Source organism: Coffea arabica, chromosome 1c (genome assembly GCF_036785885.1).
Source record: "Coffea arabica cultivar ET-39 chromosome 1c, Coffea Arabica ET-39 HiFi, whole genome shotgun sequence".
Classification (NCBI taxonomy): domain Eukaryota; kingdom Viridiplantae; phylum Streptophyta; class Magnoliopsida; order Gentianales; family Rubiaceae; genus Coffea; species Coffea arabica.
The window spans coordinates 53,330,048-53,345,062 of NC_092310.1; the positions used below are offsets into that span (position 1 = coordinate 53,330,048).

The 15,015-nt window shown below is 36.0% G+C and overlaps 1 protein-coding gene and 1 long non-coding RNA gene across 2 annotated transcripts; one reads left to right on the forward strand and one right to left on the reverse strand.

Moving 5' to 3' along the window:
- The first annotated feature begins 2,114 nt into the window (after positions 1–2,114).
- Positions 2,115–4,778, forward strand: LOC140036175 (uncharacterized). Its single transcript, XR_011839989.1, has 2 exons — positions 2,115–2,383; positions 4,349–4,778. It is a non-coding gene; the product is annotated as an uncharacterized lncRNA (long non-coding RNA).
- On the reverse strand, positions 4,635–7,863 carry LOC113728398 (uncharacterized). Its single transcript, XM_027252841.2, has 3 exons — positions 6,374–7,863; positions 5,519–6,061; positions 4,635–5,041 (listed from the first exon to the last, which is right to left on the reverse strand). Exons 1-3 carry the CDS (start codon positions 7,262–7,264, stop codon positions 4,940–4,942), a joined length of 1,536 nt encoding a protein of 511 aa, XP_027108642.2. The 5' UTR covers positions 7,265–7,863; the 3' UTR covers positions 4,635–4,939.
- Positions 7,864–15,015: the final 7,152 nt, after the last annotated feature.

A 15,015-nucleotide genomic window follows, 5' to 3' on the forward strand; every position in this document is an offset into this window, starting at 1 on the left:
AAACCTCCGTACCTGTAGTAAATTCCAAGCTCTCACCCTAGTATGGATGTCAAAAAGTAAAAAAAAAAAAAAAAAAAAAATCCTATGAATGTAAAATTGCACATTTTTCAAGGACATAGAAATCTGCTTTTCTTGCCCAAAATGTCCATCTTCATCGTTCCTTTATACTTTATAACTAAAAGTTGAACTAACATAAGCTATTTGCTACTATAGATAGAACTCTAATTGTCACTACTTATTTAGCTTGTATACTAAATAGAGAAAAAAATATTTTTTCATTACCATAAAAAAATATTTAGCTCGTCAGGTTAAAAGTTCAAATCCTATGCCTAACATAGAAGTGGCAAAATGGATTCATATCCACCAATCCATCCATATAAACCAACCTTAAATGGATTTGGATTATCCATATAAATTCAATGGTTTTAAATGGATAACCATTTAAATCCAATTATGTTGGTGGATTTAAATGGATTATCCATCTTATCCATATACATCCATTTAACTTAAAAAATAGAAAACACATTTATAAAAATGTGAGAAAATCTTGTGGGACAATCTATTTATTTTTTCATAACTTCCTCATATGTCAAATTAATTTTGTGGGACCACCTATTCTTTCTTTCATAACTTCCTCACATGCCAAGTTGCCAATAACATTAATTACAATTTATTTGCTTCTAGTTCCTAGACTTCTTCCATACTTTTCAAAATTATATTTTAGTCTCTACTCTTGTTTTTTTTAATTAAACTCTCATGTAGTAATGATTGCAAACATTTATATTCTTAAGTAAAGAAAAAGCGAGAATGCATCATGCAGTGTCAAAATAATTTTTATTTTTTTAATTCTTTTAATTATAAAAGAATTTTTCTAACGAGTGTCCCCGCAACATTGGTTAAGATATGTAAATGACACCTTTTTTTTTTTTCCAAATCCTCATACTTTCAATTCCTCTCCCTTTATCACCCAACCCAACTATCCAAAAATATATATATATACCTAATTTACTAAGTAATATAAGGTAGCTTGTATATCAATGGTATAATAAGGAGTTTTATATATGTTTAGGTACTACGTGCACATGTGATGAAAATAATTTACTTGTCAAATAACATAAGATTTCTTATTAGAACTCCACTTTTATTCAAGACATCACTCTTGAACAGGAGTGCAAAAAATTGGAAACGTAAACTTTTTTTCACTGTAAAGCCGTATTCAATTCATTCAAAAGTTATAAAAATATAGCTAAGTTCTTAATTGTTCATTACTTTACAAAATGATACTTAAAGTAGTTAAATTTTCTTGGAACTAAACTAATTTTATGAAGAACTGAAATAAAGTAACAGTACAAGCATTTGTTATTACCAAAAGGTTTTAGGTGATTTAAGGATAAAACTTTGGGGATCTGTATTTTTTAGAAAAAAATATTTGGATCTTAAATTTAGGATTTGGAAGAGTAAATGGATAAATGGATGGATCATGGTTTACACTATCCATTTAAATGACATCCATTTAGATCCATTTATTAAATGATTTTAATTGGATTGGATCAATTTGATCCACTGTCCATTTAACTAAAACCATTTATCAACCATATATCCATTTTGTCACTTCTAGCCTAACACTTAAGGGTAAGAAGGGTGTGAGAACTGAGAAGGAATGAAAGGATTAAAAAAAAAAAGAACAAAACTAGAATGTCTCTTGCTAAATTTAGAACTCACATAAAATTGCAATAGGTTCGCAATCGTAGCCCTACTAAAAACATCTCTTTTCACAATTAAAAGCAATTAGTACTACTTCTTTGTTTTAATTTAGAACTTCAGCACTAAAATCATGAACAAATAATGCCAGAAAAGTTTTGCTGGGGTCAATTAAAATGAAGTTCCACTAGTATTTGCCTTGACACGTGCTTCGCACGTGAAACTGTTCCCGCCACAACCAACCAAATTGAACAAATAACAGAAGATCAGACTCCCTCTCTCATTTCCCTGTATAACTAACTAACTAACTAATACATTACAAGATTCCTTCTCGTCATTCAAGTAACAGAGCACAAATTTCCGATTTCCATAACAACACAAACCATTCAACCCTTGAAAATTCTCTCCCCCCCCCTCCCCTCTCTCAAGAGACACATACATTTCCCCCAAGTAACACACACTCAGAAAATCACAGCAGTAAATTGAACTTCACACAAAATGCAGAGACCCAATTTGCTATATATGACAAGAAGGGGAAGGGCTGCTGGTGATGATCTTCCCATCTTCAGCGTCACCAATCATCATCATCATCGCAGAAGGACTCTTTCAGACAATTGCATTCACATCATTCCTATCATGGTCCTTCTTTGCCTCTTCATTCTCTGGTGGTTCTGCTATCCTGGTATGTATTTCTCATTATTATCTTCAACAAACCAGCTACATGTTCCGTTCTTTTCAGTTAATAGTTCATGGGCTATTCTTGGACTTTGCAGTAGCTCATTGCTTGATGGAAGTTTTTGTGTTTATTGGTTTCAGCTTACTCCTTTATGTCAGCTTTTATTGAATATTTTCATCAGGGCTGTTCGGGTTTGTGATGCGTGATTCGGCATTTTTATAAATTTTGGCTATTAATGGATGGGCTTTTCGTGGGTTGATTTTCTGTAGCTGATTGTTCTTTCATTTTCTTTTGGTGGTTAATAATTTCAAGAAATTGATTACATATTAGTGATATGACCTGTTCATGATCCACGACTCAGTTGCGTTTTAGTTCCTGGAAGGACATATTACATAAATTGAGTGATGATGGAACAGTGGAAATCTATAAACGATCAGATTATTAGATTCTGCTGTGAAATCAAGTGTTCTTGTTTAATACTACTATCATAAGAACATTGGTGATGGTACATGATTGTGTTATTTGTATGGATTCACTGAGAGAAGCATCTATCTAGTTTTGTTTAAGAACGCCTAACAGACTCCTTAAAGTTTTCGTTTGTCAAGTTTATCGAGTAAATATGGAATCCACTTTGTGTCAGAGCTTTACTGAGATCAATCTTGTAAAAGAGTGTTGGAGATATCATTATTTTCTGAATACTATTTTGGTTTTCTTGCTTCAGTTTCTTCCCTCACTTTTTCCTGATCTCCTGATGTATCTGGGTCTTTCGGTTTATCTGTTGCATGGTTTTCTTTATAAAGAATCAAAAGAGGAGACTAATCTGTAATGAACAGTGGTGGAATGGTCTCTTTCAGAGGAATAGTTGAATGAAAATAGTTCGCTTGAATCCAGTTCTCGAGTGAAAAAAGAAAGTGACAAAGCTTTCTTGAGGTTCAAAAGGTTTCTCTATGTTTCTAATTTTTACGGATATCTGCCTCTGATAGAAACTTGTTGGATTTCTGGAATTCATTGTCCTGTGCCGGTTGACAAGTGCAAGAACGCATTATGTATCAGCTTTTGAGTGAATTATTTTTATCAGAGGTCTTGTGTATAAAGTTGATCATTGTGTTTCATGAGGAATGACTCGGTTTTACTGCTAATTTTGGGACTGTTGAGATAATGGAAATAATTAATACTTGTCTTCTCTTCTCTCTTGAAAAAATCAAGATTCTTAACGTGCATGGTCAGATATGTCAGGATTTGGGTTATCAGATTCTGTTCTCCTTCGGTTCTATGCTATGATAAGGAATGTTGGTGATCGTACATTTGTCACAGCTGGATTAGTTTTATATACTTAAAAAGTAAGCATCGCTGTGACTCTGGCAATGTTATGTAATGAATTAACAAAACTATGTAAGTTTCTGACTTACTGAGTTTATTTAGTCTGCCTTTGCAGTTTTTCTTCCGTATTCATTTTATTTTCCTTTACTTTCCCTTTTTCCTTGGTCTTCTATTCTCTTTTTTTAATTTAGTCACACTATCTTCCTTTTAACTGCTGAAACCTCAATAACAAGTATTCGATGCATCTTTGGTACAGTTTTCTTCACAATTCAGTAAGATGGGAGATGATTTGTTTGTATTTCAATGACAAAGCGTTAATATCAGACGGTGACTCGCTACTTTTGCGTCAGAAAAAAGTATTGATTGAAGATGTTGCGAAAAGGGCAGTTGAAGGAATCAACTCAATCAGGAGTTGCTAGACTTGAGAAAACAAATAGACTAGTGAAATTCATTTTTGAAGTGAAAAAAGAACAGCAATAATAATCACCTAACGCTTGAGAGTCAAATGATTCCCTTGTATTTCTGTTGTCTTTATTCTTTTTTATAACCGTCATTTCAATGTCAACCAGCAGATTGAAGTCCAGCTGCATTTTACTTGCCATTTACATGAAACATTGCTCCTGATCGTTTGATCTGTGAAACTTTGTTCAGTGAATTTGGAGGTCAAGGATGGAAGAGTTACTGTGATCCCTAAGGTGGAGAAGCCTATTTCCGCAAACGAAACTCGTGTTGACCTTGCCTTCCTGGCAGCAGCAGCCACTTCCCCACATGCCTCAATTTCGCACATTCTAATAGTGGAGAACCAAACTGTAACAGAGCCACCAAGGGGAACTAATTGAAGTACTGATGAATTTTCTGCTCGAGTCATGGTTTAGGATTAGAGGTTTCAGTTCTCTTGACACAGAATTTGCATTGCCAGAAAAATAAAAATAAAAAATGCCAAAGTAGGAACTCTCAGTTCCTGATTTGTTTCAAGGTAATTGTTGTAAAAGGGTCTACAATGTCTGCCTTGTCAAATTTACACAGAAAAATGCTACCTAGCATCTAGCCTAGTCATTTTATGCATCAGTTCTGCTGTGAATGTTGCTGTTCTGAGTTTTCTGCTGTAGCAAAAGAATGAATTTGAATCTTCCATGCCCAGTTAGAATGGAACGAGTTAATTTGTTTCCTTTACACCACTGAAGGAAAAGGAAAAGGAAAAGAGAACAGATGCCTGGCCGAATTTCTTGCCTGCTGCTTCTGCTACATTTCACTAACCTCACCCATTCTGCATTTGCCTACCCAGATATACATATTTGTGCTCCTTTTGGATGGCAAAACTCTACAACAGTCTCTTCTGGGTGACTGCAAGATAGAATGGTTATAATTAGTGTCGGTCCTGATAGAAGTTATGTAAATAACACAAACACCAAGCTAATAATGAGAGAAGGCGGGCCTAATATTATACCCGCAGAGGCAATCATGCTTAACAATTTTGTGTTAAAAGTATTATCATACCATATCATGGTGTTAAGCGAATATTCTTGCTACCATAAGCAAGTGCATTTTTAAGTAGTTTGTATGCCTTGTAACCATTTTTAAGGATTAAATCAGGAATTACTTGGTCTAAAACGGCAACACTTGATTGCCATTTTCCACTTTCTTGAAATGATTATGCTCCAAAGTTGGGATTTCTCCTAAACTGTTTGCGTGACCCCAGTCTCCAAGAACGGGGAGATTTGTTTACAGGCATTTATGGCAGAATTAGCAAATAACACCTAATATCAGTAGCATGATAATCGGACAAATATATAAACCAGAGCACTTAAGCTTCAGATGTACCTTCTGCCAACGGCTGCTATCTGGCCGTTTCAAGACAATGACAGTATTGAGTTTCTCAGGCGATTCCATTGTCCATCTGCAATATGGGCTGGACTCTTTAAAACGAGAGTAAACTCCAATTATTTGGTTCCTTCCTTCATCATACTTTGTTGAGCTCATGTAATACAAGAAGGGCTTCTGGCATGGATGTTTGGTAACAGGCCTAGTGTTGAATGCATAAGCTGTGTAATCAGCTCGCTTATACCAGTTAAGAAATGTTCGGGTTGGCATCTCGAGCTCTCTGGGAGAGATGACTCCCCTGAAGATCTGAACGACATAGCCCCAGGACACAGAAATGGACCAATACCTTTTCTTATCATAGCAGATTGACTGTTGTATTATGCTCGCCGAGTCTTGCTTAACCGATTCAAACAGGTGTTGAAGGCTTTGAACTCTGTTCAATTGTGGAAATATTGGTGCCACCACATCAAGGTGGTGAAGTGACACCAGTGGAGTCACCGGATGTGCTCCCAGAAGTCCTAGTAGATTTCCATACACATCATACTGCATTATCACCAAAACAGGACTTAAATAAGTTATCACACACCATGTAGTTCTAGATTGAAACTCTGAACAGTTAATTCAATTTATGATGGTTGCCTAATTTATCCTACACCTTCGATTGCATTCATAATGGAGCACTGAAGAGAGTGACAGCAATGTTCATGTAAACTACAACTACGAAATCAAGGACACAATGGCATTTCTGCTTAAAACATAAGCAACAAATAATGGTTTCTAGATTGCTATTGCTCTCAGCAAACTCAAAATTTAAGAGCCTGATGACCTTATTCCAATCAGTTTATTTATTGTTACCTGATGAAAGCCAGGTTCCCTAGTAAGTGGAACCCCTAGCTCGGCCATGCAAGCCTGTATCCTATCATCACTGCCGTATAGTCCAGGGTATCTTTGAATGCATCGATCCTGCATCTTCTCTATTTCTAGTGCCAATGGATAGCTTATGGCGAAACCACCCCCACCATAAGCCATGGCATAGGAGAAAAATATGTTCTGAATATGGCTTTCCGATGAGCTGCCAATGTAATAATACTGATTGTGATCATACTTGGACAGCACTCTCAGCACATTTTCAACAACAAAAACAGTGTCATCATCTCCCATCACAAACCACCTAACATCCTTCATCCCCAGCCTCAACGTCTCAGAAACCACCCTCGAAATCCTCAATGCAGATCTCTTCCCCTGGCGATTCGTGTACTTGAACTCCGAAGTATTCCCAGAAATCTTAATGTCCGGCAACCCCTCATTCCTGCCAGTGGACACTTTTTTATCCAACCAAACCGCCCCTCTCGTCTCCCCTGGCCTCCACCACAATTTTATGTACTCCTTCCTCTTATCCCACAAATTCGACGAGGCGGCAATCCCAAAAGCAATGTGTTTGAGCTCGGTATCATCGCGCAAGGGCAGGCTTGGCGGCGGCGGTGGCGGCGCCGTCGCAGAACCGGCAGGTTCCTGAGCTGAATAATTGCTGATCGTAGATTCGTTTGCAAATGGAGAGCTGTCTTCAACATTCTGCCTTGTTGAGATGTCGGAAGATGGCAAGGGACATTCGAGCTGACGTTTGTTGAATATGAGCTTTGATGAATACAGAACATAGATTGTTAACATAGTGATAATTAACCAAGTAATGGAGCTGCGAAGGCTGCTGAGGCCTATTGGGGGGCGTTGGATAGCAGCAGAGTTCATCTGGTCCGACCGTCCAACCAACAGCAGGATGCTCAGATTGTTTCGTTCAGTACTGTTTGGAGGTCGGACCAAGAGAGTGATAGTTTGCTTACCATTGCCTTCTTCTTCTCAGCAATTGCAGAGAGTGGGAAGTGGAAAATGGCGATGCAGGAAGGTCTGGATTGGAGAGATGTTCGGATCTGAGTTGGGGTCTTTTGAAGTCTGTTAAGGGGAGGGAACGAAGATGAAGCCGGTTATGGCTCTCTCTCACTGACTGATATTCTTTGATGGGGAAATATTTGGGCAGGGGACAAAGGTATATCAAGAGTTTGGAACCTAGGATTAGAATAGTCATATTACCAACGCCCCAGAATTCTAGATTCCCTGTTGTTAGGTCATAGATGCTTCGCCTCCCAAGTCTCCACCATTTTTTGATTTTGTCTTTCAAATTCTAGCGGACCGACTCGCCATCAACAAACCTTACGTTAATACTAATAATAATGAAGTCCAATAGTCGTCCAATTCAACGGACTGCGTTAATTTCCACATCCAACATTCCTGAAACTTCCCTCAACGAACAAATTTTGGTGCGCAGACGGACTAGCCAATCAGCGCCCGACACCATAATTGCTCGATGTTTTTGTTTTTTTCCTTTGTTTTTTCAGAAAGAAAGCGATTCGTGCACATAAGGTTTGAAATTTCTCTTTCAACAAATATATTATTAGTGCAAGGTATCAAATACTACACCCTGATGGAGCTATATTATTAGTAACAATGAACTCTCTAAACCAATTGACACATGGCACAGCATAGAGTAAAGTTAGAATGCCTCGTCCGGTCCGGATGCTGCAAATCACTTGCTTCCACGAAGCCCAAGAATGCTGCAATAGTAAGGTGTACCCCCGATAAAGAATGTTGCTATCCACTGCTTGTGGAGATTGAAATATTGTTGTCGATGCAGTTATTATTATTCCATTAGCCAGTCAGTCATCCCTACAAAAGTGATAAAGTGGTACGTTTACCGGACCGGACCTTTTCAGTTCTTCCTCTTTTAGCTTTACACGTTACAGCTTATCATCTTGTCTTGAAAATTAAAAAGGTAAACAAGAAAGCAAGTGCTAACAGCGGAGATTTGAATCTCATGCTTTTCACTCTAAGAATCGATTCTAAAATTAAGCATATATATATTTATATATATATATATAATATCACCATGAAACGCGTGTTGTTTTATTTATTTATTTAAGAAAAGATTAATCCGGATTGAAGTGGTGTAGATTAGGACTGATGTTAGATCGAATAACTTGACTTGATCTCGCAAACTACTCGATCAGCAGTTCGATTCGAACTCGTTTTGATCGAGCTCGAATATATAATATCACCCTGAAACACGTGTTGTTTAATTAATTTATTTATTTTTAAGAGAGATAAGTCCGGATTGAAGTGGTGTAGATTAGTCGGGATTGACTTTTTGCTCTCCTTTTTTGGGAATAAATGAGCGATGTCATTCTTTCAAGCTTAGAGCATCTCCAATGGGGGTGTAATGGGGAGCCATTACACCCCTTCATGACACGGCTCCCCATTGGAGCCGTGTCATGCGGATTACACGCATCATATGTATGATGCGTGTAATCCGTTGATTCTTCTTCCCATGGCAACGGATATTTGTTTAATTCCCATGTATCCTCCACCTCCAAATATTTGTTTAATTTCCTACATAATTATTTTTAAAAAAATAACAATATATTATTTTTGAAACATAGAAAAAAATATATTATTCAAACTTAAAAATTAATAATATCATTTTTAGAAAATAAAAAAATTCAAAATGTACAAAATTTAACGAAAGTTAGTACTTTATTTTTTAAAAATAACAAAATTAGTTTTAAAAATTACTTTATTTATTTATGGGATATGAGTTATGTATTATTAAAATAAATATTTGATTAATTGTGGACCCATGCTATTACACCTTGTGGAGTGTAATCCATTGTGAGTGAAAGTGTAATAAAAGAGGACAAAGTGAAATGCTGACGTGGCATGTGGATTACACTCCATAAAGTGTAATCCATTGTGGATGCTCTTAGTGCAGTTTCGACCGTTCCTTTTCCCTGAGGCCCATGCCCAACGAGGTGCAGACGAAGTCGAACCCAACTGCCTATTATTTGTAACACCTGGAATGATGGGTCTACAAAACAAAGATCATTGGGCTACAAAATCATGACTTAGTAAATTCATAACTACTAGTCAGTGGGACAAAATGGCCCAACATTCTTTTTTTTTTTTTTTTGTCAACAAACGTAAATGGCCCAATATTCAACCCTCAAAACTTTGCATAGATCATGACCTTAGAAAAACTTTGATCGTCATTTATTTTATGAATTTTCTAGGTGAAGTTTGTCTAAAAAATTTGTCATTTTATAGGTGAATAAAGTTAAAAGAGGAGTGTGAAAAACAATTTTTGAAGTGCCATTAACATTGCCCTTTTCTTTCGACCCTCTGTAACTCGACTTACTCTCTGTTGTTCACACACCAATATCCACAAAAGGAGGTTAAAAAAAAAAAAATTCCTTCACAAACTATGGAGAGTTTATGATCGCATCTGGGAGTGTTTGGCTAGCTAATGGACTTATGGATGGATTAATTAGCTATACTCAAGGGGTGGTGTTCAAAAATTCAAATACATATCCTGAGAAGAAAATCAGCAAACCACGTGTCCTTTCTTACGAATTCTCACTGTTCAATGACAGATGACTGATAAGAGAGGATATTAGTAATCTACACAAGTTTCGCTTGGATCAAGGGTCCGGGTGTTTTTTCCATTTTTGGCTCTAATTAGGCCTAATACATGACAAACCTTTTGACAATTAGTAAACAATTCATATAATACCATAAAGGATTATAGAGTTACTTTTTTTTTTTTTTTATGACTACGATAACATTTCTATAACCTAATATATTTTATTCTACAGGGAGGGGGAACCTCAAAAGATTGATTAAGGGACTAACATGTATACAGATTCGAGTAGACCAAAGGAATATTCTAACATATCTTAAAATTTTTTTTCACTGCAGGTGGGGTTTGAACCCCTAAACCTACGACCCAAAGAGGGATTTAATCCATTTTTTATGATCACTGAGCTAAAACTCGGTGGTTTACTTTGTCTGTTTGGATTGAAGTTTTTTTGGAAGATTTGTTCAAAATAATGGTATAGCATTTGTGTTGTGATGTATGTGAAATAAATAGATAATTAAAAAATTAAAAAATAATTTAAAATCAATCATATTTACGACGTTACAAAAAAAATTCCTAGAAAACTCACTATTAAAACAAACTAATATCGATTCGATCCAAGCTCTTTTATTGAATTGCTCACTCAACGAGTTTTCTTTATGTCATGCCCTGAAGAGACTCATATATGGAATGCCGCAAAATAATACTGGCTGCTAGAGATTAAATCAATCACGATTTAGAAGTTGAAATTACACCACCCCTAGCATCAATAAGCTTAGCCAGGCGTTTATAATGTGCCCCAAATAGGCCTCACTCATCGGTATCTGAGCAATTAGTCCGGTTGCGTTTACAGAACCTCCTCCTTGTATCATCAAATCATCGCCCATTAATGCAACACCAACATTATTTCATCCCAAATTCAGAGCAATGCCTGTTGTCTCCTCTTTAGTGATTGCAGTAGCAGATCAACGCTTGACTAGGAATAAAAGCTGCTATATCTTATTGCAAATACCACCTATTCAACAAACATTTTAAGCATTATTTTCAACCTTTAGTCACATTTAAAAATACGGGATTAGTTTTCATACACCACCAATGTAAAGAATTTATTACATAAACAGATTTAGATGAATGCCACATTATTGTCATTCAAATTTTAAATTTACTTTTTACTCACGTGTCATGTGTTTATATTTGATTATGTAAAATAATTTTTTTACACTGACAGTATATATAATATTAATCCTAAACATATTCCCTACTGTCGATAAGACATGTTAGTAGTGACAAGATAAGTGTTCCACTCCATGTACTCCTGTTTTTCCAAAAAAGTTTTCCTTTTAGTATGACAGCAAAAGGGCTGTTATTCTAGAGTGAGAACGATAGTTTGTTTCCAGAAATCTGTTCTTTTTGGTTTTGTTTATATCAGAAATCCTGCAAAAAGTAGGGGAAGGAATGCAGTCTGGGCCTGCTGGTTATGGTCTAATGGACCACTCACCATGGAGACCTGGGTTCTATCTGCATGGGTGGGGTCTACAGAGGAAAGGAGGCTCCCTTTGTTGGGCCAACATTAAGCGGCCGATATGACTTCCCTCACCACCACAAGCAGATAAGATGGTCCAAGAAACAGTTCACGTGCCGTGGGTCCTACCGCATGTTCGGCTACTATTGAGCCAAACTTTTAGTTTTAGCTGATAGATTTCGTCGGCTTGGCCCAAAAACTTAACCACATAGAAGACCTCAATGGGTTGATTGAATCACTAAGTAGTTTTCCCAAATTATGCATTTGATAGATAATTGTTTTTTTTTTTTTTATATAGATTATCATTTCATGAGATCTGCGTCAAATATATCACTGAAATAATACTATCTACACCAAATCTGGAAAAAATTATAAATATTACATTGTAAATTTCTAAATATTCCAAATGATGTCAATCTCTTCGAACCTAACAAATATTTGTGTATGCTCAAATTAAGAGTTGATATCAAGCAGCATTAATTGGTGAAACATCTTCTGCTGAAAAATTGTAATTGCATATACTTGACATCTAAGTTTGCATTTGAAATATAAAATTTTGCACATGTGCGCTGGGTTTAATTATGATCGTATATATATACAGTCAGTATACATGAGATTAACTCTTAATTTTAGCCGACCTTCATATGAAGTAAAAGAACTAATTGGCATTGGCTTGGGCAAGGCGCACAAAACAATTTTCATTCCATAGAAGTAGCTCTCCACAGTCCCACTATCTGCTCATTTCCGTTCCATGCAAAGAAATAGAAAATTTGCAAGACGAGGGAGAGAAGCTGGGCAAGAATAAATAAATGTCAGATCACAATCGAATCCACGTCATCTTAAGAGGTTCATCGAGGAGCATGTATTTTGGAAGTAGGAAATACGCATAATAATGTACAGATTACTATAATTTTGTTAAAGAGAGTTGGGGAAAAAGAGAGCAAGCAACTTCGCAGAGCTGCGTTTCCTAATATCAGGAAACTAAAGATGTTTGCGGTCGGCAACAAATTCGTTGAGTATTTTATCACCAAACAAGCCGTGATTAGGAAAGTGTCAATGTGATACTACTATTTCGTTAATTGGAAAGTGTCAATGTAATATCGCTTGCTTTCGACAATTAGCTTAACATTGGCAAAAGACAAAACCTTTCAAAAAGTATTTTCAACTTTCATGTAATATTATTACTTAGAGGAAAATTCGCCCCAAAAAAACAAAAAATAAAAAGGATGAATTTTGTATGTACCAATAATGTATATGCTACATATTATGGATGCATGACATTTAATTTCAATCTAAATTTAAATTTTAATTCTCACATATGTGGCGTACATCTGTATTCGTTACTATATATATATATATATATTATTAGTGTCTATAAAATTAATAAAAAAAGAGTAGTTTTAATTACATATATTCTAGCTATTTTAAAAACTTTCTTGGACCGTATAATTCCTACGCTAAAAGGTGAAGCGTTTCAATTCTATCTACAGAATTAAGGGGAAAAAAATAGGGCAAATTTCACTTTACCCCATGTGGTTTAGCATTTTTCACATAACCCCCTTATGGTTTGAATTAAAGTGTCAAAGTGACGAAAATGATCATTCATAACGGTGTCACCTAAAATGTCAAAAATACCCTTATGTAAAGTTGAAATTTATATATTAACCAAGGGGGGTTATGTGTATATTTTGCAAATCACAAGGGAGTTATATGGTAAAATATTAAACTATAAGGGGGTTATATAGTAAAATATAAAAATTATAGGGGGTTAATCTGTCATGTATTTATAAGGATAATTTTGATGTTTTTAGAAATTCCGTTACGAGTGACTATTTCTGTTACTTTGACACTTTAATCCAAATCATGAGGGGGTTATATATAGCTTTTGAAATCACAGGGGGATTATGTGAAAAAGGTAAACCACAGGGGTAAAATGTAATTTATCCAAAAAAAATAAAACAAAAATACTATCCTCCAAATGCCTCCCGATGTTTTGTGCCACCAGTCAAACACGAGACACTGTCCCCATAGCCACTCCCTTCCTTCATGGCCTGTTGAAGTGTGAATTGAAAATGAGTCGTCCCGCGGATTCCAACCTGTTGTGCAAGTACTGCTCCAAAATTTCCCTTCATCCCCACCTGTCATGTTCTTTTGTTGCATGCTATGTGTTTTTTGTCGTCAGCCAACTCCAGTCTGTAAATATCTGAAGCCCACACCCATCAGAAGCGGGAATTGACAATGCAAGTGCATGTCAGGCAGATAGATCCAGTATTAGCAGCTATGGCAAAAACAACAAAGGATTGGAAATCCTTGTCATCATTAAGTAAAAACAGGATTTTCCATGTAATAGTTACTGACATGGTACTTACTACATGATTGGATAACGCTGCGAGGGTTGATCTAGCCATGTGAAACTTAGGTGTGCAGGCATGGGAAGCCTAAGCTTTTCGACAATCATTCTACTTTCTTTTATTGAGTCTTTTCACCATTAAAAGCTAGTAGTGTGTTTCTTCTCGATTCTTGAATCTCATCTCCTGCTTTCTTCTCACCAGAAAAGAAAAAAAAATCTTTCTGCTTTCTACTCTGTACGTCCTCCAACTTCAATAGCTCGATTCTGCAAAAGCAGTTAAACGTAGGACGATTCACCAGTGGACACAATCAATTCCGTTTCTGGTAATACCAATTTGAGCTCTTTCCTTTTCAGTTTGCTTTACCGCTAAGTAAATCGTTCATGTCAAACTTGATCGTGTGCGTTTCATGTGATTGTACTACTGCTTTCCAGATGTGCTGAAAAGTTCCACTAAACTCTTTAATTACCGATCAGACGATTTAATACTACTTTCCACGAACAGTTGCCAAGAGACATGACAACATGTTTTTGCATTAATTGGTTTGCTCTCTTGTTGATTTAATCTTAGATACAGACATAGTACTGCTTTGGTTTGTGGCTTGCCAGAGAATGGTTCTCGTAAATTTCCAGACAGGAATATTGCACACAATCGGGCCATGGGACATGGCGGTGGGTGCAGCTATGATTTGGTGTGACTGCATTTGATTTCGTATCTTTTACAATATGTTTGGTTGGTGTGCACTTATATTATAATGGTTGAATTTTTTTACAACATTTTGGATGCACAAGAATCAGTATTGCTACTATTGATAAGAGTTATTCGATCCAAAATTTACCATTTATAATTTCTTCCACCTTATCATCTAATCCAATCCAATCTAACCCTCGTGATCATTTAATGAAAATTTATTAAGAAATATATAACAAAAATAACAATTATATACAACTGCACATATCCCAATTCCAAAGCATGCCAGGAGGAGTACATTTTTTATTCTACTTGGGGCAAGTGACTAAGGGGATGGCGATTTTCTTTTTAAACTGTTCGTTACTTATCTACTTTCTTCCTATTTTTAAATTGATCAAATATGGTTTGCAAATGTGTTAAATAAGCCAAGTCATTAGACATGGTGAAGACAACGACTAACATACTCTCATGGCCATTG